The following is a 27536-nucleotide window of genomic DNA, read 5'->3' on the forward strand; positions in this document are numbered from 1 at the left end:
CACACAACTGAAAACATACCCCATATATACACATCCAGTCACACATAAACACACTCACACATGCGCACACGTCCACTCTCACACCAACATTTACACTAAAAGTGGTTAACGAGACGTGGAAGGACACTGAGGTTTGAATAAAACTAATAAAAAATAATCATGAATCTTGAACTCCTACTCTGTTGGTCTTTATCTAACCTCACACTGAGACACTTTAGCTGAAATGTTTGTACTTCTCATGTAAATTGCCGCTGCTCTCTGTTGTCGTACGATATCTTTTTGTATGTGCATGTACTATTTACCTTTGCACAGTTACTATTGTCTCCACACATAAACTTTACACTCAGTCCTGTGTCTTCATGTGTCTCAATGGTCCCCAGAGGAACGTCCTCAGCGTGAGCTGCACCTGCTGCTACATGTGGTTTAACAGACAATAAAAGACGTCTTTGACCTTTGACCCTGTTTTCGTCACATAATGAGAAACACTTAAAATAACACAACAATAAAACATACAAAAATACCATTAAAACCATGAATGTATCTCTGATAAAAGTAGATATTTATTTGAAGGAGAACACAGACCTGATATTGTTCAGTTCAGCATGAACCTCAGAGTCGACGCTTCCCCGTCACCTTTTGTTTTCACAGACAGTCGACCTCTGTCTGAGGGTCTGAGGCTCCTTGATGTGCACGTTTTCTGAAAAATAAGTAGATAATTTCAGTAATAGAGCATAAATAACAGGGTGACAAAAATAAGGATAAAAAATGGATTCTGATGGAATAAAAGGTGATAATTAATGACAATTATCTTACGTTTTAAAGTTAATAGGTCTGTGCTTCCATGATTTTCATTGCTCAGCTCGTATTATGTTACAAATTACGTCCTGAAGGGTCAGCACAGCGTGGGGTTGCATGTAATTCTATCTGGGAGGCTTTCAGGATTCATAAAATGGAAATAATCTGAATTTATACATTTTTTACAACAACATCACGAACCGTTAAACCGGTCTTCTTCAATTCATCCCAGACAGACACGTTTTACAGAATCATCTTTGTTCCTCTTTAACCTTCCCCACCCTTTCATTTTGAAGTTAAACCTGCTCCACTTCCTGTTATTGTTCCGCCGCTTTGACGCATGCGCGGTTTTCGCAGCAGAATTCAGCTCTTTTTTTTTTCTTTCTTTCTTTCTGTGTGTGGTACCCGTGTGTGTGCGTGTGTGTGACAAAGGAAACGTGCAGGTGACAGGTAGATCTCGGTCTGAGGTAAAACTCTGACGGCTCACAGCCGCAGGAGGAAACAGTAAAACATAAGAGCGCGGCTCCTATAATTAAAGCCTTATCTGTGTATTTACAGGCTTACCTGCAGCCTCAGGTGGGCGCGGAGCCAACACCACAAAGACCTGCTCGGGGAAGCTATTATCCAAACCTATAGAGGATAAAAAAGCTGAGTGGTATTATCATAATAAGCAATTACTGATAATAAAGAAGGCTGCGAAAGTGTGAAATCTGAACGCTGTTATTATGGTTTCCACAATGATGTGAGGAGTCACTTGCCAAAAAAACATTAGACACACTGGTGAGGATGAACGCACTCTCATATAAACGTCACTAAATCTTAACTCCACGGTTTTTCTTATGTTCGGTTTGTGAAAGGCGATCCTTCAGCTCCACGCTCAGTTTGCAGGACGTAGTTTGTGTTGCTGCTAAACCGGATTGATTTAAATTGTGTTTTTGTTATTCAAACTGTAACAGGAACACGTGCGAACCAGTAGCACCACAAAAAACCACAGGATCCAAAATGAAAGCAGTTGAATCAGCAGCTCTGTTCTCGGTTGTTTTAACCAAATGCTGAACACGAAGCTCCATTAAGCGAGGATTTGGTGCGGGGCTGATAGATTAGAACGTTTTCACTAGTTTACATAATGAACTGGGAAGTGGCCGTAAGTGCAGCCGTGACAGCGTGAGAACGTGAGAATATTAATTCATCCCTGCGCCTTAAACATCCCTTTGCATCGCTAACCACGTTTCCCAAGAGACTCTTGATAATAAATCAATTACTGCTGATAGTTTGCCAATTAACGGGCACCCTGCGATTCCCCCGAATTCTGAATAAATGTAATTAGTTGAAAGCATCATTACATAAAATCAATCCGGGCTGGTTCTGGATGTGTTTTACATGAGTCGGTTGGTCGGTTTTTACGCGTTTTACGCATTTATCGTCTGCAGAGGGAGGCTGCGTGCGTGTGTGCGCGTGTGTGCGTGTGTGTGTGTGTGTGTGTGTGCGTGTGTAAAGGGAGGCATAATCCTTTCTCCCGCGCGCTTGGAAAAGCTTCTTCTCTGGCAGATTAATTGAGCGCGGCGCACGCTCCAGCCATCTGTTCCACGAGTGGCATCACACCAGCACCAGCGCCACTTCTTCTTCTTCTCCTCCTCCTTCTTCTCCTTCTTAATCATCATTATTTTCATCCTCACTCATCTGTGTCTTTACGAATCTCGAGGCGCAAATAAAACACTTGACTTCCCGTTGCAAGTTTCAAAATAAAACATACTTTCTGTCACTTCTGTTTTTTTCCGTAGCTTTTTTTTAATGTCCAGTCCTGTTATTTTCTCAGTTAAAAGTAATGATTGTATAAAAACATGCTTCACTTCAGATGGATTTATGCTGCACAGCTTAAAGTAGACACGATTTCACAGATAAAAAAAACCCTAAAAAAAGAAATTTCTCGTTCGTTTGATCTCTTTTCAGTTCCCTCTTTCATATATTTAATCAGAAATACTTTGAGATCATGGCCTGACGGCTTCCAACTCTATATAAGTTTTTTTTTTCTTCAGATTTTGATTAATCTCAGTACATTAGAGGAAGCCAAATCCGGCCCAAAAATATGTATATGCGTCACCCCCTGTCTCGATGTAATGCTGAGTTATGTACGTTACTTTTAAAACATTGTAGATAAATCAGAGGATCTTTGAATTTATTTATTTATTTATTTATTTTCTGGGGGATTTCCAAAACAACAGAATCCACATTCAAAGGTCCATGAGATCGTTGAGCAATCGTCCTGCTGCTCGCACTGCTCTCAAAGTTCAAGAGTGAACGTCAATGCGTCAAAAAGGAACATTCTGCTTTTTTTTTTTTTTTTTTAAAGAAAAAAGAAAAATAAATGTGTACCCAACAAACTTGGTGTTGTGCAGCTTTCGCTTTCTCTCTGCAAACACCAGCCTCGACCCTGAAAAACCTCAGCTCGGCTCCATAAAACTTTCACCGCTCCCCGTATCTCCCTCTAACACTAACAGACACACCAGCGCGCAGCTCACGCTATGTGTTAATATCTGACCGTGCAGAGGATCTTTATGGAGATGTGTGCCAACCTTTGAGCCGTGCGCATGACCGCCTGCCAGGCGACGCGCTGCGCTCCCGCCGCTAGAGGATACTGTTGACTTTGATAAAGATTTTGTCCCTGAAATATTATTGAAATAACAAAATCTCTCAAGGCTGTTTCTCAAGAGCTGTTTGCTGAAAAGTGATCACCAAAGCGAGAGAGAGAGGGGGGAGAGAAGGGAAAAAAAAGAAAGAAATGGGAGCGAGTAAGCGGTAGAAAAAGCGCAAATGTTGCCAAGAAAACACAATTCCTTCTTCCACAGTTCCAAGCTTATTCGTGCTGATATAATGGTGCTTCTTTGTTCTACTTCCTTAAAAGTATTTTTATTGTACTTTTAGAGGTCATGCTTTGGCTTCCTGGTAGTCATAAAACTGCAACTTACAGATAAAGAAAATACAAGGTCTTGGCACGGGGGATAAATAAACTGCCCGTAAACACACAAAAATTAACAAAAATAATTCAATTTTATCCACATAGAAATTCAGGCTGCTGTTAATTTTGCACGTTTTTGCTCTGATTCCAGCGAAGAGCTGCGTTCGCGTAGGCGGCGTTTGAGGAGACAACGGACTCGCTTCTGCGTTCGGGTTTGAAGACTAAACCCGAGTTTCCTATTTATAACGAGGCCGGAGAAAATCTTTTTTGCTGCCGCACTGAAAGGTCAATGAAGGAGTTGGCTTGAAAATATCTGTAGATGTTTTTGGACATGCGCAGATGGGAGATGCCATATTGGAACGGGGGCAGCAGCTGAAAGACGTCGCTCGCGTTGCTTTGCTCCAGGAGAAGAGAGGAGGGGAGGAAAAAAACAGAAAGCAGAGGGGGTCTGGAGAAGGAGAAGCGACAAGAGGAGAGAGGAGAGGAAAAAAAAACTTGGACAGGTAAGACAGGTGACGGCGGCCGCGGCTCCCCGGAGGTTTCCTCCGCGGCTGCTGCTCCTGCTCCTGCTGCTGCTGCTGCGTTTTCTTATTTTCGTTGTGTCGACGAAATAAAAGACAGGGAGAGTTTATTTTTTCCTCCTCCTCCGCTTTGAAAAGCCCGAAGTGCTTCTTCGGTTTCTGTAGAAACGAGGGAATAGTCGCGAGGGTTCGCTCGCTCGCTCGCGAGCCCCAAGTTGTTTCAAAGTGTCTCTCGCGCGCTGTAATTAACAGCTTTCACCGGCGGAGAGGACACCGTCTCGTGGCACCCTCGGTAATATTTCGTTATTATTCGTCTCTCTTCACATTATAACGTGTAATTAACGCGCGGGGGGCTCGTTTGAAGCATCTGCGCGTAAAACACACACACGCAGTTATTTCAACGTGTTTTTACGCTGCGTTCAAAGACCACGACGCAATTTCTTTTTTGTTTGACGCGAAGTTGTTTTCCCAGATTCACGTTAGAGATGACTTACAGCCTTCGTTCGCTCGTACATGAGTCATGTGGGATTTTTTTTTTATTCCGTCACCCTTTGGTGCGTAAAAACCATCGGTAAATACCGGACACTGCCTAAAATGTCAAACCACTTTCAACATGGCGGGTTATGGTGTTTCGTTGAGGGGAAAACTGCGCCTTAAAATCTTTGAACGAGGAAAAAATAAAACGACGGCACCTAACGCGCCCGGTTCGGTTTCTTTTGATGGACATACACGAGGTTTAGTCAATTAAATTCGAAGTGGGCATTTGGCAACTCCGTGGGAGTTTTTTTCCGCTGCAGTTTTGAGTGTGCAAAGTACATGAGCGGAGTGGCAGGCAGCCTGCCTGGTCGGCTACACCCCTCACAGCCTCATCTTCCTCATGTGCACTTAACGTTTCCTCTTTCACTTTTATCAAAGAAACGCTGCTGCTCATTCGATGTGTCTGCTTCCACATCGCATTACATCGCGTTAAAAATGTTTTTCCAGATAAAAACCGACACGCGGGGGACTCCAGTCCACATTCCCCCCCCCCTCAGCCATCTGCAATCCTAGACGTTGATGGTTGCACAGACGAGAATATTTTGTTTCTCTGTGCGCAAATGTGCAACCTTTCAACAGATTATTGGGTTTAAAACGAGCGCATTTATTTAATTATTTCTCCTTTTTTTGGGGGGGGGGGGGTATATCTGCTAATCCGAGGTTTGAAGCTTTGCGTTATTCCAAAGGATTCCTCCTCCAGATTAAACTCGACACCACAATGGACAGAAACCAGAAACACTACGCGGTTCGGAGCCCGCGATAAAGGATGATTTACTCCGAGCAGATCTTCATTTGTTTATTTCTTTCTTTTTGCCACGGAGCTGTGAGTGGATGGTCTTCTGAGCTGGAGGGAGGAAAAAAGGCAGCACTTTTGAAGGAAAAATCAAAACGAGCCTAAGTGTAAAACACTATTTGATCTATTTTATCCACTGCTGAGATCAGTGCAAATCCCACTGCACATTATTGATGGTTTTGGACTGTTCCTTTTTCTTTCTTTCTGTCTTTCTTGCTTTTTATTAATGCAAGAACCACCCTGCGGCCATTTTTGATCATCCTGTCAGTTTTTTCCTTTGATAAGGCATTGTATGTTAATCCTCAATCAAGGAGCAGCAAAGATAGAGAAACAGAAAGAGGCTTCGCTCGACTAGAAATATTGATCTTCTCTCTCTATCTTTCTCAGGCAAACTAACTCTCAGCCTGTATTTGAATAAAGATGAGGACTTAGGCAAATATCGCGCTCGTCCTGCTTTTAGGAACCACCACACTCTCAAAGCCGCAGGTTGAAAAGGACACGTTACGCAAGGGCTTGTTGTAGGAAGTTATTTCCAGCCACTGATGTTGAAATAAGAAAGCTGAAGCCTGAGCTGGAGGTGTTTCACTCTTCTCTCCAGTGATGGTGCAAGCTGCTCTGTGCACACGGCTGCATTCAAACTGCAGGAAAAGGAGGAAAAAAAAAAAGAAAGAGGACGGATTGTTATGTGTTGCCAAGAGGACACAACTCTTGGATGGGTTAAAAGAGGAGAACCTAATAGGGAGTAATGCAATAAAACCCAAGCCCATGCAGTGGTAGTTAATCTCCTAAATCCCCCATTAAATCTTTGGATGGGTTTAGGGAAAGGCAGGAGGACAACACGTGGATGCCCAGCGCTCCTCCATCCATCAGGGGCTAATCAATTAAAAAAAAAAAAAAAAAAAAGACAACAGGGGCGTAAATGTCCAGAGATTAACCCGTTTAATCCCCCTCCCCTCAATGTGCCCAATCTGGGCTGTTTCCTACAGGACGCTACAAAAAAAAAAAGAAAAAAGGGATGAATTCAAGTAGTTTACATGAACGGAAGCTCGTGGCTGCTTTTCTGTCCCTCAGGGCTATAAAACTTGTCTGACCAGTGAGGGAGCATATGAAGAAAAAAAAAAAAAAAGCTCAACATGCTCTTACAAGGAACTGACAGTATAGATAAGGTTCTCCTGGTTCTCTCGATATGATTAATCACGACATGTTTCCAGTCTCCCCTTCCAAACCCGACACTTTCAAACACATTTTAAAGTCCGTCATGAGGACTTTTCTTGTTTGCATTCTTGGAGTCCTGAAGGAGCCGCGTTCATTTGATAAAAAACACTAAAATATGTGACCTTTTAAATTCCACAGATAATAAATATGTCAGGGTGAATTTTAAGGAAAAGGAACAACACAGCCTTTAAGTATTTGGAGAGTGACACATTTCCTGTTTTTTTTCCTCTGAATTCCAGCTCAGTGAGTTTGAAATGAAACGACTTTCCACTTTTTTTTTTTTTTTGTGTGTGTAACGCTGCGCTCGGCTTCCAGCTTCTAGGAATGTGCAGGTGGACAATGATAGAGCTACGGGTCGTGTGATTTTTTTTTTCTTCTTCTGATGTGGTCGCAGAAGCCCTCAAATTAAAGTTCAAAGAGGCCGAGCTCAGAGATTTCAGTTCAGGAAACTTCCACTAGTCTGCAGTTCATCTTCATTTTTGATGTTTTGTGAACGGTTTAGGGTGTGAAACGCGAGAAAATTATCTTGACGTCGCGTTTTTTCGGTGCAGAATATTCAGTTTACGATAAATTCGTCCCGCTTGAAGAGCGGCAGTGGATGTTTTTGTGGATACGTGAGCGGCTTTTGATTTATTTTAAGGGATTTTCATCGGCTAATTGTTTAAACTTTAACCTGGAAAAGGCAGATTCTGTTTGTGTGTGTGTGTGTTAGGGGACAAAACAGCCTTTCAGATGGAGTTTGAAGGGAAACCTCAGGTTCAAGAGCTGCCGTGAACTCCTCCTCCTCCTCCCCCTCCTCCTCCTCCTCCTCCTCCTCCTCTTTGCTTGCAGAGTGCTCTTTGATTAGTTTTAATGAGTTGCTGTGGAGGGCTGCACGCTGACGGTCGCCCCGTGTATCAATGCCGCTGAAGATTGCAGGGCACTTAGGCAGCAAGTACGGGTGGTGGGTGGGTGAGGAGGGGGGAGACGGGGGAGAGGGGGGAGAGGGGCGGCGATCATGTGAGCCAAATTAGCTCAGCTTGTTGTTTACGCAATGGATGTGCACTGGAGCCACTGTGGGACGTCAGGAGGGTGTGTGTTGGTGGGGGATGGCACACACACACACACACACACACACACACACACACACACACACACACACACACACAGAGACAGACACACACACAGTCGGGTGGTTGTAGAGGCTGTCACAGCCTTTGTACTCCAGCCTCACAGTTCAACAAATACACTCGGCTCCAACGCTTTTTTTTTTTTTTTTCCTTTGTGGATGTATCAGGATGCGTCTCAGAGGAGAATTTTCTCTCGCTTCTTTTGGATATCAGGGTTGTTTTGGACTTTTTGGTTGAGGAGCGCTGTGTGGCGGTGGTGGCGGTGCTGGTGGCAGCGGCGGCGCGTTAATTGCCAGGTTGATAAAAGTGGGTGGGAGTCGGCGAGTGAGTCATGAGCTGCCTGACGAGAGGACGACTCGCCACCGGAGACGTGACAAACATGGTCTGTTTGCTGCCATTGTTGTGTTGACGGATTCGTTTTGATAGTTACGCTACAGGTCAGAAAGTTTGGAGACAAGATCAAATTAGTGCATGGGTTTACTTTGCAACTTATCAGGAGACATTTTTACTGTAATCATCAGGTGTTTTTCTTCCTTCATAGTCACCTCCTCTGGCTTTAACCACATCATGTCTCTATGAGGAGTATTTGTATGCAGACTCTCAAGAGTCAAACTGAATAATGCATGTTTTTTTTTTTTTTACTAAAACTAATCCCGTCTTTTCTTTTCCTCACATTTATTCAGAATGAATCTGGTAACATGAATATACGCGGTGCACCTTCTGATCATGTAGTAAATACATCTGAAAATGCACCGAACTCACGCTGGTTTTTATTAAAGTTCTTATGAGCTGAAGCTTTTTGGCCTGTAGCAGAAACCATCCCGCTCTTCTTTACGATGTGCAAACTGTTTGCACATGCTCTCCAGACTTTAACGACGTGGCACTAATCAGTTAATTGTTTTTATGCCCAAAATCTGTTTTTGCTCCATCTCCAGTTGCTTTTATGCCACTTTAAACTCAAAAAATTTACAAGTTTCTGCGCCGTTGTTCGGCCTGAGCTGCGACTTTAACGACTGCCGCTCTAATAATGAAAGCGTTTATTGGTTAAATGACCTGCGGAACAACCAATAAACACTCCAAAAATGACTGTGCACAATGACCGGGTGAGTGATTTCCGACCTCTCTGGTGCGTCTTTAAAGGATTTATTACCTTTTCATGAACCATGATATATGCTTGTTTACTGTGATGATAAGAGTGTGCGTCAGGGTCGGCTGCATGCGGTGTCAGTTTCCTCCTAGTAAAAACGCTGCTCGTTCAAACGTCAGGATATTTGATATTAATCTGCGAGATTGGATCTGTTAAAAACGCAGATTATGAAACCGGATTTCTGCTCTGGTCGGGATAAATCAGGGAGTTAAACTCTGATCCGGGGGGGAAGTTACTTCGCTCTCGTTAATCAGCTGGACTTTACCTGCTTGTCTGTTCAGTTTCGTCGCTAACTTTAGTTCGTGGTGGAACTCTTTTTAACTTAGCTGATGATATCACTGTAAAACTGGGTGTTTCGTCTTATCGTGACCATCATAACAACATTACACAGCTCAGGCCCCTCTGTGTGTGTGTGTCACAGATGCTTAGTTATATTAGTCATGTTTCCTCTTTTATCTTCCACATTAAGCTGCACTGCTCTTCTACAGCCGCTGTATCGTTACACGGTTTCCTGGATGCACGTCGACAAGTCGCGCCAAACTTGCGAACATGCTTCCCCGCTCGTGTCGTTTCCAGTTTTACGACTTTGTTTCGCTCTGATTGGTTGGTCTGATGGATTTTTTTTTTTTTTTTTTTGCTGTGGTATGCAAATACACGCGGGCTGCAGCCAATGTGCATATGGAATATCACAAGCTGAGGAGGCAGAAGACGCTCCTCTGCTATGAGACTTAACAGGTTGGCTTTAATGAAGGAGCTCAGCTCGCTTTGCCAGAGCTGCTCCGCTGCTGGAATTCCACACGTATCAGCTGACTTTGTCCCCGATTCCTCGAATGTTTATCAAGTTAAGACGTCTTTACTTTTTTTTTTTTTTGCCCGTTAACACACAGAGGCTGTTGCTCTCTGCACTAACCACCCACTTCTTCTTTTGTTTATTCTGAAGAAACTGGAAATGCAGAGTGCATCATTTCCTGTCTGCCAGATGATTTTTCCAGGGAAATTCTTGCCAAACAGTGGGTGTTTTCATGGGCAAAACTCAGCAGCTCACATGGGCCGCGCTGCTGTAAACATTTCTTCTTTTGTGTTATTGCAAGGGAAGTTAAAAAAAAAAAAAAAAAAAAAAAAAAACTTTATCTGACAGATCAAATTTCTGCTGCAGGGCTGTCGAAGAAAACGAGAGATGCAGTGAGGGAGAAGGAGAAGGAGAAGAAGAAGAAGAAGAAGTGAGGGGTCAAAGGTCAACAGGAAGTGGAAGGTGCAGGATGCAGTCTCGTCCTCAGGAGCAGCCGCTGGCCCTCACTACAGGGAAACTACACTATCCAACCAATGGGAAAGAAGAGGAGGTGAACACAGGTGAGATCTCTGACTCTGAGCGGTTTCGTGAATGTGTTGCTACTAAGAGGAATAATGGAACTTCTGTTAGTTATGTTCTAGAGTTTTCTTTCGAGGTTTGCAGAAGTGCTGCAACAAACAGTTCTTTCCTCATTATTTCTATATATATATGATACAATGAGTCACTTCAGTGCAATGTGCTGAAAGATTAAGACCAACAATATCAGCTGGGTTTACATGGAGTCAGTTATTTTAGAAGCCCAAACCAAATCAGAATGCTCCGTATAAACACACTGAATCGGAATAAAGAAGCTCGATGTCACAGAGGTAGAATATTCCTTTTCCCAAACTGATTGACAGTCATGAAAACGGTGAATCAGAATCAAGTCCGGCTCCGTTCTGCGCTGACGTTCTCTCCACTGGAGAGCTTGTTTTTAATAACAACTCTGAAAGAACGAGTCATTACGCCGCGCTTAGATGTAAGAAAAAACAGAAATATTGAACTGTTTAAAAAGGTCCGTTAAAAATAGACTGAAGCGGTTACTACAAAGATAACACAAAAGGCCAACGCAAAAGTAGATATGACCCCACAAACATTCTGAATCAAGCTGCTGCTTTAATAATGAAACTATAAAAACAATAGCAGCTACTGCTCTGATTAGACGCTGATCAGTCACATGATGTTTTCATCATCATGTCACACGTCTGTAAAACCGTTGTTCAGATTAAAAGTAGATCAGAATAGATCACCTCTCATGTAAAAGGTCGATCTGAAACCTTCAAGAAACAAAAGTCTCCATGTAAAGTCAGCGATTCACCATCTTTTGTTAATTTTGGACCTGACGTTCATTGGTGTGAATGTTCCTTAAGTCGCGTTCACACTGGAGTCGTTTGATCCGCTTTAAACGGACCAGAGATCGTTTGATCCTCTTCGTTTTTTGAGCCGCTGTGAAAGATGAACCGATCTCCGGTCCGTTGGCGCCGTGAACGCTCACCAGAGCGAACACGGGACCAAATTCAGGAAGTGTTGGTGTGTGGTGTTAACAACTCACAGCCGCTGTAGCGAAGCTACGACGCCGCGTGCTAACGGCTAAACTCCGCTCTAGAAAAGCCTGCGCTTGCATTTTGTGAAGCAAACATGTAACTTTTGTTTTGAAAGGCGACAAACACACACACACGTGTCGGATTCTGTCACGTTCTGCTGTTGTTGTTCTATGCTGCACATTTAAAAAATAAACCTCTCATTAGTTCTTGGGTCGATGTGCACAATAAATACAATATAAATATAATGGTTTGTATCCAGCGCCGCTCATTAGATCCTCTGTTTGTTTGTTGTTCCGGGTTTTAGAGGGAGGGAGGGATTTCCCGTTCTACGTCGTCCAATCGACGAGCGTCTCGTTCAAACACGTGGCGTCGCTCAGAAATTGCAGTTTGAAAGCAAAACTGAAGAGAAATGATAAGAACAAACAAAGCAACAGAAGCGCGTCTAACTGTTTTGGAGGCACGAGGGAAACCTCCACAATACTAGGTCATAATGTTATGCCTGATCGGTTTGCTCACACCCACTTAGAGCATAATGTTTGTCTACACTCACAGTCCTACACAACTCGTCCTCCCTTTAATGATGTTTGAACACAGTAAATATGTGTGTGTAAGTTGATGGGGGAGGATACGGGCAGATGCATGCCAGCTTTTTTTTTTTTTTTTTTTTGTGCGCACCCGCACACCATTGTCGTTTGGATGCATGTCACTGCACATCAGCATGTCAGGATACGTCACTGGCCGACATCCCAGCCGCTCTCCGGTTCAGGACACGCAGCCACCGCATTAATTCGCCTTTCTATAGAACGCAACGGGCGTGTGCAGCCGGTATCGACTGACGTGTCTCTAGTGACGCAACAGAATGTGTCTTCTCAAGAATCTGCTCTGGGATCGGAGTTACAGCTCGTTAAACTTAACTTAAAAGGCTTTGTTCCAGTTTACAATAACTACACATTCATTCAGAGGAGATTTCTGAATGAGTTCACAAGGAAAGTAAATAAATCATAAATAAATCTAATTAATTCAGTTGAGGAATTATTCAATTAGCAATTTAACCATTTAATTAAATTTATACAAAAACAACTGTAGATCATTCTTTAAATTCTTTAACTATTTTTAAATTTACTCTCCATCTTTCCAACAAGTGACTCCAGTTTAGATGATGCCTTCACTAAAGCTCGTAAATATCAGACTTCACCTCACAGCTTAACTCGGAGTAGAAAAAACACGTTTGTCACCGTTTGCTGAACATTAAACTACGTGCAGCAGCTGTTTTGTATTTTGGAAGCAGTAATTTGTGAGTTTGACAAAATCGGAGCTCTCCGAGTTGTCTTGAATGCAGCATCAGCTGCTGCTGGATAAGTGACCTGACTCAACCTGACAACATCCTGCATCGACAAGTTTTATTTCTTCTGAAAGTTAATCGACACACGCGATTCTAGTTAAAAACGTGTGAAACAGAGCGGACGGGTTTTGGTGCTTTTAACTACATATAAATTATATTATAAACTGTATTTTTGTCAAGTTAAAATATTTTATTATGAGAAAATGTTTCAAAAGAAGTTCAGAGGCGGATGTCGTCATGTAGTGTTTGACCGATGGATTAATTGGCTGCTACTAAAAATTTACAGAAACTACACATTAATCCAGAGCAGATTTCTGAATATGATGATAATCATAATAATATGTAGATAGATATATGTGTTTATCCCTTTACTAACATATGTTGGATTCATGTTAATGTGCATTTAAAGAAATGTAAATTTGTGGGGGAAAATTAAAAAAAGAATATAAATATATATAAAAAATGTCTAATCAACCATAGACTTTATGACCCCCTGTTGAACCTGTGTCTAATAACACAACAGTCCCTAATATTAAAAACAACTATAAACTCTATTTTTGTCAAGTTAATGTTATATTTTATTATGAGAAAATGTTTCCACAGAAGTTTAAACGCGGATGTTGTCACTTAGCCGACGGATTAATTGGCTACTCTGAGGTTAATTGATGGATTAATCGTTTGCTGCGGCTCTTAGTGCGTTACCATGGAGACGCAATCAATCACTATTTTCTTTCTTTTCTTTTTCTTTTTTTACTTTTAACGCCAAACAAAGGAGGAAAATCTGAGCTGAGAAAAATGAGCGCACGTTACTGTCTCTGTAATTTCACTCTTGTTCTTCTTCTTCACGCCGAGGAGCCTCCAGAGACTCACACTGCCTTCACACAAACACACAAACACACACACACACACACTCACACACTCACACACACACACACTCACACACAGAGAATCAGAGCTGACACGTTAAACCTCAGATGTAGCAGCCTCCCACAGACGAATTGAACAATTCTCACCTTGTTCAGAAACATTAGTGATGTTATGCAAAAGACGACTCGCGCCTCTTTGAGCGCACGTTCCACTTAATTTCCTGTGAATTATATCGAGATCTGAGACATTACAACTCTTCTGTTTAATTCCTACTCGTTTAATTTATGTTTTTTGTTGTTGTTTTTGGGTTTTTTTTCCCCCAGATGCTGAGTCTATGGAGGAAGAGGCAGAGTTTAACTGGGAGGAGTACATGGAGGAGACGGGGGCCGACGCCGCCCCCCACACCACCTTCAAACATGTGAGTGCGATGTTCATCTCACACGTTGATCCTTTAAACACAGACTCGTAGATAAGTAGCACATGCACGGATCCTTTAACGACGTGGTGGTTAGAGCCAAGAGCGCTCTCATTGATTTCGTTTCCTCGTGACGCAAGTTGTTAAACAACCTCTGCCGGTTTTCTGAAAAGACAAATACGGGTAATAATTAAATAAAACAATACAGGGATCTCTCTTTGTTTGGGATTTTATGGAGGTAAATATATAACAGTGTGTCTTTACTGCTCCCGTCTTGTAAAGTGGGTGGGAAGTGGAGTTGGAGTTGCTCCTCTCTCTCAGAGATAAGTGGTATTTATGAGAATTTTAAGGCACTCAAATGCTTCAAAAAGGGTTTAAAAATCTCAATATTGTTCCTAAAAGTGGAGGAAAGTTTGTTGACTGTGTGTGTGTTCGTGGTAATGAATGTAAATGTGAGCTAGTGCAGCGGTTTAGCTAATTAATGTGACACAAATGAAGATCTGTGGCTCAGGATGGAGATAAACCGATCAGACATAACGTCTTAATATTGTGTCGGCCTCCAAAAGATATAGTAATAATGTTGTTTTAGTTGTTTTTATGTGTGTGTTTGTGTGTTTGTGTGTGTATCAGGCTGCTGTGAACAAGGAGTGTCGTTGCTATAGGTGACGGTAGCAGATTAGGCCACGCCCCCTATTTAGGTGAAAACAAACCACGAGCAGTAAACACAAACCCCCTCGTAGCCGGTGTTTATTTTTGTGTCGCTCGCTTTTGTCGGGCCGGAAAAATGGGCATCGATTCATAATCATCCCATAATGTTAAATTAATGAATCCTGACATAAATACAAGCACGAAGCTTCAGCCAAACCCTTTTGTTAACTCTGGGCTCTGTTATTACTGCTGCTGTCGCTTCAGTTCAGCATCAACATTTGTTACTTTGGCTTTTTAACATGAATTTATTTTTTATATATATATATATTGTAACTAACAACTCTGATGACAGACATTAGCTAATTTTAGCATCATAATTTAAAGTGTTTGCAGAACACGTAAACATATCGACGACCAGGGTCCCATGACTTTCCATCTTTGTCCACTCGTTTTATTTATTTATTTTTTTATGGCCTGAAGCCATGAATTTCTCTGTTTTGTTTTTTTTGTCCCTCTCTCTTGAGCGGAGCACAGACAATCTCAGAGCTTCATCTTTTAAATGGTTTGAAGAAAACAACACACAACACAGCAACTTCTGCTTTGTTTTCACCTGTAAGGGGGCGTGGCCTTATCAGTGACGTAAGGTTACTCTCTTCTATGGTCTAAGTAACGTCCACATGAATGAATGTCAGCTCCAAAAGTTTCCCAGCAGAACGCTGAGTTGATGAATAGATGGTTTAAATGTTATTTACGTCTCCTGTCGGTGGTCATAATGTTTTGGCTGAGATGCTCTCACAAAAGCTCGGATTTAATCTATTGTTGGACTTTATAAGGGATTCACAAAGAAATGAAATGTAGAATATCACTTAACCAGATTATATGAAGTCACTCATTTAAAAAGCGTTTTTCTCACTTTAACTCAAATCACACGAACAATTTAAGACGACGCTGAATCTCTGTTTCAACCTTTGTAGAAGGTGCTAACTTCAAACTGTATATACGTTTTTAAATTGTGTTGATCGGCAAAGTAAAACTAGACTTATTAGAAATAATTCACGGCTTATTTCTTCCTGAATATTGCCGTCATGTTGGTGCACGTCTGGAAGCAAAACGCTAGCTAGCTTCAAATGCTACAAACAAAAAAATACATGACACCTTCTTTCCTATTGGTGGAAAAACTGTAAATTTGTAAATGGTTGCACAAAAATGCACGATGCATTTCCTGCACTTCAAAGAAAATAGTTATAAATAAGATTATTTGCTAAATTTGTCCATAAGCTTTTGAAATTCACAAAGTTATAAAAATGTTTCTTTTCAAAGAGAAAAATCAAACTTCTCAGATTTTATGGTTTTAATGTGGTTTTAGGTCTAATGTGTTAACAGAGTCGATGTAAAGTCAGGTGAAAGAATGAAACCAAACAAGGCAACGATGTAAAAGGATTTTAAAGATGAAAACTTAAAAGAATTCATAAACGTCTGCTTATGCTCTGGACTGAGGCTTCAGTGTGTTAGTCACCATTTTAACATGAATCCTCCAGTTCTTCCTCCTTAGAAACGATCAGATCTGGCTGCTCTGAGCGTGAGATCGGATAATTCTGAGAATCGAGTCCAGATCTGATCTTAAATAAACCAAACTTCTTCCCGTGTAGATTCCTAAAGTCTTTCCTTGTGCTCGACTGGAGTCGACTGGATTCGGTCCAATAAATATTTCTGTCAGAGTGAATATAGTTTGGAGAGAACCTGCGCTGCTTTTCTCTGCTCTCGCTTTTTGATTTATGGCGGAGATAAAACAAATCACCACAAAGATCAAACTTGGCTGAATCCTGATCCCATCTGTTAATCTCCTGGTGCCGATCATCAGGACGTCCCCGTATATATATTGACGTTATATATCCCACTTTTTATTATTAGTGGCTGAACCGTCCATTAAACGCAGCTTACGAGGAGTTAAATTTTTTGTTTTGTTTTGTTTTTTTGGCAGAACAAAACTAAATTCTGTGTCCAAAGTGACAAATTACTGGATGAGCCTGCATGTCGGTTCTGCTGGAGGCTTCGGCCTCTATCTCCCGTGTAGATGTTAAGATAATGTGGCACAAGGTAGAACCTGTTTGTTTTTTTGTAATTAAATCTACAGGATGAGGTGAATTCGATGCTTTTATCCCCCTCCACTCCCTCCTCTAACAGTGGAAATAAGGAAAGGAGGCGCTTTCTGTTGGCAAGTGTCTCTGCAGGCCAGCTGTGCTCTGGTCTGATTCACTCAAATCCGAGTTCAGACAGACGATGTTGTGCGAGTGTGTGGCCTGTTCAACATGTCAGATCCATGTGCTTAACCTCTGCAGCCTGGTGTCCATCTTGGACGTCGCCTCGACCCATAAATCCTCCGTTTTTTTTTTTAATTTTGTGAAGCTGAAGTGTTCCCATTTACTGTACAGCGCGCTAACTTAATGATTCCACAAATAACACTGAATCAGCTAATTAGCTTTCCTCTAAATGTTGCTGCGGCTAATGCTAAGCTCAGCAGAACCGCTGCCAGACTGATGATGAATTTGCTTCTGGAGGCAAAGCTGAATGTGCCTGGGTGTACTCATAATAACCAGATGTGACTTCTTTTTTTTTTTTTTGTGTGTTTCTCCTGCTACAGAACGTACAGACGATATAAAGACACCGAGTCTCATGCAAAGAGTCTCTTCTGCGTTTCTGCATAATTTAACATCATTTGTGTTCGTCTGTTTTGTTTGAGAAACGCAAGTTGAAAAGCCTGCGTTTTTAAAACTGGACGCGCGTCCACTCGGGTGTTTCGGGGAGGTTTTAGTGTTTTAGTGGAAGACGTTACATAATTGGAAATGTAAGACCCGATGTTCAGAGACTGAGAACAGAGCGGCTCGTGGCTGCACTGAATTTTGACCCTTTATTTTATTATTTTTTTATTTTTTGCTCGTCTTTCTTCTCCTTGCACTCGACCGGACCTCGTAAACTCCACTTGCTGTAAAAATATATTGATTAATATCACAAAGTTGGATGTTTTTGGCTGAATAAAAAATAAAAAAATGCTGATTTAACAGCGACAGTTTCGTAAAAAACGATGCAGTTAAACAGCGCGGAGTGACATTTATTTATTTTAAATAGACTTAAAAGGAAAGCGTTTGTGACTTTATGTGCTTTTTTCTTAGTAAAATAAATTATACGTATGATAAGACGGGGAATAAAGTTTGTTTTGGCAAATAACTAATCAGAATTAAAACGCCTCCATGTAAACGCCTCAATCAGATGTGGAGGGCTGGTGTAAACCTTAATCCATAGTGTCACTTATCAATGAAGTTGGTCTGGATGTTGTTATGGTGCATTGGTACATTTATACTCAGAGGTCGAGTTTCCAACTGGAACGAAGTCGGATTTTTTACCCAGAAAGTCGTAAAATCCTCACTTCCCCCTGAGTTGAGTTTCCAAGATGGCCGCCCTGTTTGTAAACAGTAGGAAAAGTTCCTTTAATATTCTGTTTATTAACACTAACATTTAGTTTTTGTTGCATTATATGTGTATATATATATATATATATATACATATATAATGTCTAATCAACCAAAGATCTTGGGCTGATTGGTGTAATATCGTATAATATTTTGCATCCATTTAAACAGTTTTTTTTTTACTTTTTCCATTTTCCTCTTATTAGATTATTTCAGCCAACAACAGACTTATTGGAGGAAACCATCCTCTAATCTTCAGATTCTGTTTCCTCTTACATAATCTCCCTTTCATCAACAGATTATCGACATAACTGCTCTTCTGTTGCCTTTAATTACTAAATTATCCGACCGTATCGGTCATATCTGACATAATATCTCAATCCCCCTAAACCTCAGCCTGCAGCCAAATTTTTATCTATTTATTTATTTATTTATTTTAAGGCTTTAGCTTTCATTAACGCGTTACATCACAGGCCAGATGGGCGGCTGCGGTTGATCCTGGATGCGAGGTCTTTATCCACCTCTCGAGTTTGACCGACGGAGCAGCTGTTTGCCGAGCCGCCTCTCAGCTGTCGGTCGGCCGCAAACTGGTAACTTAAGATTTGAAGGAGTGTGTGTGTTTTTTTTTTTTTTTTTTGTTTTTGGTTTCTCGTGTCACTCCCGGAGCGAGATTAGAATATTTTTATGAGCGCGAGCCCCCGAATGTTGCACAAACTGCCTGTTCATGCGCGGTGACTTGAGGTCTCGCAGGGAAGCTAAATTGCCTCGTTGGTAAGTGGATTGAATCACTGGGAAACAGACCATGTATTCCCCAGAAAAATGTGATTCAGTAAAGTGCAGCCCTCATCTCTCTCTTTATCTCTCTCTTTATCTCTCTCTGCTTGGACAAATTGAAACAGGGATTTCTCTTGGGCCTTTACACAACACAACCGCACACACACACACACATAACACACACACATAACACACACACACACACAGAGTCAGTGTTTGCTGCCCGTAGCTCTCTTACATAAGCCAGCAGCCGGAGTGATACAGCACGTTTGCATTGTTGCAGCAGGAAGTCACGGGGCCATTCGTATTGTGTTTATTTCTAAGATGTTGGCTTTTCCATTCACTTGTGAGTGTGTGTGTGTGTGTGTTTGTGCGAGCGCTGAATGTGAACATCCTGTCGGGCCTGTAATGGTCTCGAGGATTGTATGGCGGCCTGTGGCTACGGTGGAAAACGCACTCGCGCACAGATTTATCGCCGTTCTCTGCACAAGGACAAACTGAAAAGGTTGTTGTTGTTCTGCACGGACGAGTAGTTTATATAAATTCACGCTGTAAGCTGGTGATTAAAGCTGATCAGTGAGTGTTATTTACTGATTTGTCGTGTCATTTTTTGTTCATGAAATGCCAAAAAAAAAAAAAGCAGCAAATATTTACATTTGACAGCAGAGGCAGAAATATCCTGACCTTTAGTTTCTAATGTGGGTTAAATTCCAGCAGATGCGTTATCTGACTCATGCTGTCAGGTTTTTCTCGACTTAATAAAGACTTCTCACAGGTTGTGAAGCTCTTTTAAACTGACCTTTGAAGTGTAAAACTAGGGGAGTTCCCCTGAACTTTTTTTTTTTTTTTTGTAGCCTGCTCCCTTCTATGTAAATATATTCAGCCAGCAATAACACGCTGTCAGATAACATCGATATAAAGCCTCGGCTGCCTGACGTTGCGTTTTTTAATTCAACATGTGAGGTTGTTTCTTGGAGCTCACTTGTATTTTGAGGTTAACGGAGCAAAGAGCACGTGTGGTCGGAGGCTCGACGAGAAAACAAAGGCTTAACTTAGAACCTGAACTGCTCACATGCACCTAGATTTTTTTTTTGCAGAGGTTCGTGTTTGACTCCTCACAGCTTGTGTGCACACAGGTCACCTGCAGCTTTAACCTGCAGAGACCCGGCGTCCTCGTACGGGGACGTTACGTTTTAGGTTTGCTGCAGCTTATTCTGCTTCATTTAGACCCGTTGTCCTCACGAGTGGACGCTTTAGTCTGAAATCTAGTGGAAGCAAAGGTGCAAAACCTCATCAAGTTTTCTAATTAGATTTAGCAAATTTAACAAATTCCCTCAATAACGAGCTACAATGTCGCTAGGACGTCATTGTTTGTAAACGTTTTTTTTGCTCAGCAATGTTCAGGTATTGAAATAGTCTTATACATCTATTGCACATTAGTGATTTTATTGTATTATACATCATATGTCCACATATAAAGACTTTTTAAAATCCTTTTTAGATTCTACTAATCGTAAATATCTCGGAGAAATTAAAAATGTAAACAAAACTTTGGGTCACACGAGGTTAAAAGTGACTAAGAGAGAAGAGCTTTCACTTTCACTTTCAAATAAAGTGCTTTTCACAAACTCTTTGTTTCACGGCTTGTTTGATCTTTTCTGGACTCCTCCTCCTCTCCTCACGTCTACTGTGATGATTTATTTAAATAATAATAAAAAAATAAAAAAAACCTTACCGTCCCGCCGTGTGCCTTCCAGGTGGAGATCAGCCTGCAGAGCAGCTTCCAGCCGGGCATGAAGCTGGAAGTGGCCAATAAGAGCAGCCCGGACACGTACTGGGTGGCCACCATCATCACCACATGTGGCCAGCTGCTGCTGCTGCGCTTCAGCGGCTACGGGGAGGACCGCAAGGCCGACTTCTGGTGCGACGTCATGACCGCCGAGCTGCACCCGGTGGGCTGGTGCGCCCAGAACAACAAGACCCTCATGCCCCCTGAAGGTAGGCGCCCGAACCCGACCTCTCACACACAGATCTGCCTGTCAAAAGGAAATTAAATGAATCGTTTTTTTACACAGAGCTGATGAAAGGTTTCCGCTCAACAATCATGCCGGGATGTGATTGTACTGCGCGAATAAATCATTAACAATTAATGGTAACAGGATGTGTAACACTTCTCTGGCCTTTGTCCCTCTCTAAATCAAAACTAAAGACACTCAAATAAACTTCGTTTAACCTCGTGAGACCTGAGCTTTTACTTTGTATGTGTAGTGACGTAGAAAAACTGAGCATACTTGCTAATTAGCGACGCTGCAGCTCGTTACTAATGAAAGACAAGTTGATAAGCATAAATAGACAAGTTCTGAATTGCACGCCATCATGCTGCCATTATTTTAGTGTATTGACCGTTTCCTCCCACTAAATAGCAGATAAAAGGGTCTAAATGAAGCGTCCCCATATGCGGACGCAGGTTCTTAGAAGGTTAAGGTAAATATAATTGAATCACAAAATAATGCAAAAATAAGACGAGAAATCAGACTCTAAAAGCATGAAACACCCGATCTTTTTCATCGAGTCGATGCATCGCGACATATAAAACCGAGGCTCATTTGCATTTCTTCCCCATTTTCTCTTCAGTTTCTGTAAACCGACACTTTTTCTGGGCTTTTAATGTCGCAACAGAAGTTCAGTTACTGACGGCAGCGGCCTGTTCAGATGTGGAAAACGTTTACTGAGGATGTTGTGCGCGGGTATTTGATGCAACGTTTGTATGCTGGTGGATTTTTTGACAGCGTTTTGCATGAAAGCCGACAGTAAGAGAAGACATTAGCGCCGTGTGTTCATGAGACAGTGTGACCTTAAAGCACACACACCACAATCGACACCTCCCATTTTTTGCCTTTCAAAGAATGCTTTAAGTAAACTGAGTGGAAAGACGGGTTTTCCTCAAAGCGCTTTCGTTTTTTTTCGCGCCGTCTCAACTGCCATTTATCTAACCGGCAGCCAAAGACAAGTCACCTGTTCTGTAAAACAGGCTTTTCCAAAATAAATCCTTTTTTAAAAATATCAGAATTTTGCCAAAGCTTTTTTTTTTTTTTTTTGTTTTCTCACAGAGAAGATATTTCCACCTGCAGCTCACCCTCAGACAGATGACTCACCCCCGGACCATTTATCCCCCCCCCCTCCCTTCCCGCTCCTCTCCTCCTCCTCCTCCTCCTCCTCTTCCCCGACACTTTCCTCGTTGATGGATAGCTCGCGCCTCCGTCGTTGTGGAGATGACCTGGATATGTTTCCACCCGACTCTTTCCTGCGCCGCTCCACGTGTCCTTTACACTCGTCGTCCTCTTCCTCTTTTCTCTTTTCTCTTTTCGGGCCGTCCACAAATGCGTCGAGCTGTGTTCTAATCTCATTATCTGTCAGAAAGGGAAACAATCTGTTATGCGTTGAGCGGGGAAATAACCTCATCTATTTTTTTTTTTTTTGGTTTCAAGTCGACATTCGTGATGGAGAGTTTACCAATTGTGTTTCCACGTAATAACAGGAAACTGACACAGAAAGTCCAGATATTAACATTTAATACAGCGGAGCTGGAAAACTAGACCGAGCAGGGGTCATCAAACTGAGGAGTATCGACCTCCTATGTTCTATATTAAACTCAGCCTAGTGCTGTTTATAAATATACATCGTTATCATCATTTTGCATTAAATATAAAGCTTTTAGAATAATGCACAGGTTCAAATATTCATTTTTTAAAACGTTTTGGAACGTGCAAAATTAGGGCCTGAATAGGATCTCGGGCCAATTGGACCTGGCGTGTAATAAGCAGCCTTGTGATTGGCTCAGCAGCAATAGTGGGCGTGGCCTACTGTGTACAGGAAGCGTAGATTGACAGGTCGAGTGTGGCACTAAGTGTGAAACTGTGCAGTGAATGAGTGGAGTGCTGAACTAAAATATGTTCGTGTTACTGTGCATTTAAAAACAAATTAATGCATAAAAAAAGATTTTGCGACCCCCCCTCCCCCCCTCTGCAGTATCTCCACAGACCCCCCCCCCCCCCCCTCGTTGAAGACCTATGGTTTAGACTGTGGGCGTGATGGGAAATATTAATATTAACCGAAAAGCAGCTTCGTCTCTTAGTAACTACACTAAATACACAGTAAATCTTTTTTATTTTGTAACATAACTGCGTTGCAGCTGCATCAGTTTATGTAGATTATTATTTATTTATTCAACTCTATTCAGGGTTTGTTGTTTATAAATGGTCTAGTTGTTGCATATGAAACAAATAATGAGATGCACTGGAGAATTCGTGGTTAAGGCCTGCAACAGTTCTCCTCACTGGCTTTTAATAGAAGCCCCTTTTCGCCTTTTCTATGCTTATGAGAAGATACTACAGGCTTTTTCTGTCTGAAAACCACTATAGGAAATATTAAAACATGCTGTTTAATCTAAACTATATTCAAAACTACATTCTTTTCCTCATCTTTACCTTGAGTTGATGCTAAACCCCGTTTTCTAGGGTCAAATTTGCAGAAATGACCCTCCATCTACCCCGAGCTCCTCCCTGTGTTTTCAGTATTCGAACCAAACCATCCATGTGTGGCAACTAAAGCACAATACTGTTAATGTTTAAATATTAAAAACTGGTTTCTGATACAAACATAAGTTCAATATTCAACCAAAATCACACTCTTTCTTATCTTTATCTTTGCTGGTTTAAAGTCTATAAAGTCAGAATTCTCTAAATGACCGTCCATCTGCCCCAAGCTCCTCCCTGGATATTCAGTACTATACACGGGCTCTTCGTACAGAAATGGGCCGACCACACTCAGCTGATTGGGGTTAAGACAACTGGGTTAAGATTTGTTTGAATATTTAAAAATAGATCCAATCTTTTCCACATCCACGTCATTGCTAGTGCAAAAAAAGTGCAGTGTCGGTTGTTTTTTTTTTAATTTAATTTAATTTTTATTTATTTTTTGGGATGACCTGTCCCCCGGCTAAAGCAGTCCCCGAAAAAGGCCCCAATTTTAGCTTTTTATAAACAAGAAAAAATAAATAAATGTTGCGCTTAGACTACATTTATTACGGTAGCCGGTCGCGCTGCTAACGAAATTACAGACATCTCACAATGAATGAAACCGCAATTGTCCTTGTGTCCTCATTTCATCGTGATGACATTTAATTAATATTTTTTTTTAATCTCTGAGCTGTAAATGTCCCCACATTTCCACCTCAGTAGTGTTAGCAGTTAGCAGTGCTAACACCGGTCCATGCAAACCTGTTTTACTACTAGTGTGGGATTATTCTACAGTATTTACTCATCATCACAGTAGAACAGTCCATCGTTAGTCAGTCTGATGCAGTAACTCCTCTGTCAAACGGTAGAAATAAATAAATACCGAGATAACAAATTCTGGCCTCAAAAGTCAGATTTCCGTAAATGACCCGTCCATCCACCCCGACCTCTTCCTCCTCCTCCTCCTCCTCCTCCTCCTCCTCCTCGTGTTTTCACTGCAGCTTTCATTTGGCTGGAACAGGAATATTTTAGGGGTAATTATCGTTCGCACACACCTTCTAAATTTCCACACCTGGTCCAGACCAACCAGTCTTGATTATTTGATCTTATCTCTTTGTGCGTTTAAAGATCATATTTACATTCCCATAGTTTGCAACAAACAAAACAAACACGACTATTATATGAAGAGGAACTTATCAGGAGACATTTTTACTTTAATTATCGGGTATTTTGAGTTTATCTTTCTTCAAAGTAACCTCCTCAGCACAGAATATACGAGGCATTCGTTCCACAGGAGACATTTGTATGAAGCCAAAGTGAATAAACTACAAACTGTGATTATTTATTTATTTTTTTTACTCTCTTAACCGTTAAACTTCTTTTCTTTTGCTGACATTTATTCACCAATGGTCCGGTAACATTAATCTACGCATAAAGGTAAATTGAGGAAAATGGTGCCTTTTTTTCATATATATTTTTCTAATTCTGCAGCAGCTTAAACTGTAATTCAGTCTGAATTTAACGAAGAAACCGTCGTATTTCCTGAACTAACTAATACGCTGATATTAACCGTCTCTCCGTGCACCTCTTTCAAAAGCTTCAGGTTTCCTCCCTCTCTCTTTTTCATTTCATTTCGTCTCTTTTAAATAATGATGGATAGCAGATACGGCTGCATGCTAAATGATGCAAACCGAAGCGTAAATCATGTAACGCATATACATATATTTATTTATATATATATTTATATATATATATCCCCTGAAGAGGCTTCTGCAACATGCTGTCAATGTGGAGATTTGACCCCAAAGAAGTGCATCATTTCAGGGATTTGCATCATGCACATTTATTTTTTATTATTTTTTTCGTCAGCTGAGCTGTAAGAGCTGAGAGGAAGAGAGTGTGTATTTGTGACTGCTTACACCTGTGTCTCAGTTACCTGTTTTATTTGTTTCCTTTGTTTGTTTGTTTTTTATTTCTCAGATAACCTAAGAAAAGGTAAGCGGCTCTTAACGGTGCCTCTGACTAACACGCCTGTCCAACTCCACTAGTGGCTAACACGAACTCAACACTGTGTCGACTGTAGGCCTCAGAGCTGCATGTACAGTGTGCTTCCTCCTCCTCCTCCTCCTCCTTTCACCTCTCTGCAGGGAGTCTCTTCAACTCTTCTTCTTCTTCTGCATGTGACTCTTTTCTAGCTGAGTGTGTCATAGTAAAGCGATAACACACACACACACACACACACACACACACGCTGCTCGTTGATTACGAGCGCTGAGGCCAAGCTGGGCCGCGATGATAACTTTGGTGCGACGGCGAAGCAGCCCAGTGAGAACTGTGATGTGCGTTGATAAAGACGCCTCCTCTCATGTGCGGTAAACAAATTCCGTCCTCAAGTCAGAAAAAAAAAAAAAAAAAAAACATCAGCTGGTTGTAGGAAGCAGATTAACGGTCATTTAGAGGAACTTTAGTCGACACTCTTCTGTCGGATCTGTAGTGGCTCTCTTGTGGTGAACTTTTTTAATCTTCATTTCTTCTTCACGGAGGGTGTATGAGCGCGCGACATCACGGCGGAGTGAGGTCTCCATGGTTACCGACAGTTGAAGATGGAGATTAGCAGCGTTAGCTCGAATCTCAGGCTTTAATGGCGTCTAAACTGTAAAATGAATTCAAAATAAAAGCAAAGAGCTGTTGTGTGATTGACTGAAACAGCAGGTTTTAAAAGCAGTCAGAGATATATTTTTTGTAGGCATCTGTAACAGCTGGAATCCAGACACAGAGGTTATGTAATATTAATTTATGCAGGTTTTTTTGATTGTTTGCCAGATAAGTTTGTGGAAGTTGTTGTTTTGGTGCAGCTACGGTCGACAGTAACTATTTTAGCTCCAACAATACATAACAATAAACTGATGTATGGCCAACGTAACGTTCTCTGTAAAGCTATTAGCGTTAGCATGTTTTATTTAGCCACATTTATCACAACTGAAATGACCTAAAACTAACTTAAACTGAGCCTAATCCACTTAGTTCATATGGATAATTGTAATTAGATCTGATACATTTCACCGTGTTTTCTCCACTCAGGGCGACAGTGACGCCAACGCACAACCTCAATTCATTTTGTCGGCTAAAACTAGAACTACTGAACCTTTTTTCTTCTTATTCTCACTGTTATTTAAGCTGTTTTTTCTTGTTCTCTATGGATGTGAGGATGTAGCGGTGGAATGGTTTGTCCCGTGTATGTTTTGGTCATTGGGATTTTCTGTTCAGAAAAGAACAAAAAATTAGCTGTTACATGATTTCCATTTTAAAATTTGAAATTCAAGGCTTTTTTTCTTTATTGTGCTCGAGAATGGATAAACAAAACTTTTAAAAAAAGTTTCTAAAAACAAACAAAAAAATAGTATAATTTTTTTTCCATATTGTACCACCGGAAGTTGCCGTTTTCAAAATAAGAGCATGTAGCCACTAGCTAACATTACTCTGATTTGCCGAGATTTCTGCAGATGACAAGTCTTGTTTTGCCATCACATCAAAAATCAGAGAAAGGTTCCAAAGACATTTTAGCCTGAGCCACAGAAACCACAAAGAAGTCATATACTTTGGTGCTCTGGTCATAAACCGTCCTCATACGTGCTCTTATTTTGAAAACGGCAACTTCCTGTTGCAAAATATGAAAAAAACAGGCGCTTTTTTTTCTGTCTTGTAACTTTGTTCATCCATTCTGGACGGCGATAAAGAAAAATGCCTCGAATTTCAATTTTAATGTTCGAATTTTAAACATGAAAAACAAATAACGGCTCATTTTTTGTTGTTTAAGGTCCTTTTTTTCTGAACAGAAAACATACACGGACTGGTCTTATAATACTCCTTTGTCTTTAATAAACAGTTTTTAAATGCGCTTCAGGAGGCGACTTTCAGTGTCTTCTCTCATGAGAAGTCAACATCGTCCTTATCGATTGTGTGGACTAATAATAGTCTGGTTTTAATGAGCCGTGAAAATCAAGCCAAAAAGAATATGCAGTCGTCATTCAGGTTCGCTGCAGCGCCGCTTCCACACCTT

At 41.3% G+C, this 27536-nt stretch overlaps 1 protein-coding gene across 3 annotated transcripts in view; it reads left to right on the plus strand.

Moving 5' to 3' along the window:
- Positions 1-3707: 3707 nt before the first annotated feature.
- Positions 3708-27536, plus strand: part of sfmbt2 (Scm like with four mbt domains 2) — a 56999-nt gene continuing 33170 nt past the window's right edge. The window contains exons 1-5 of one of the 3 annotated variants that reach the window (XR_007111243.1): positions 3708-4254; positions 10230-10423; positions 13979-14073; positions 20717-20957; positions 25457-25471. Coding sequence is in view for 2 of the 3 variants with exons in the window: in XM_047575120.1 (XP_047431076.1) it covers positions 4091-4254; positions 10230-10423; positions 13979-14073; positions 20717-20957; positions 25457-25471 (709 nt within the window). In the remaining variant the exon portion in view is untranslated. The remainder of the gene's footprint in view (positions 4255-10229; positions 10424-13978; positions 14074-20716; positions 20958-25456; positions 25472-27536) is intronic. The other 2 variants (XM_047575120.1, XM_047575121.1) reach the window with 2 other exon arrangements.

This window comes from Mugil cephalus, chromosome 22 (genome assembly GCF_022458985.1).
Source record: "Mugil cephalus isolate CIBA_MC_2020 chromosome 22, CIBA_Mcephalus_1.1, whole genome shotgun sequence".
Taxonomy (NCBI): Eukaryota; Metazoa; Chordata; class Actinopteri; order Mugiliformes; family Mugilidae; genus Mugil; species Mugil cephalus.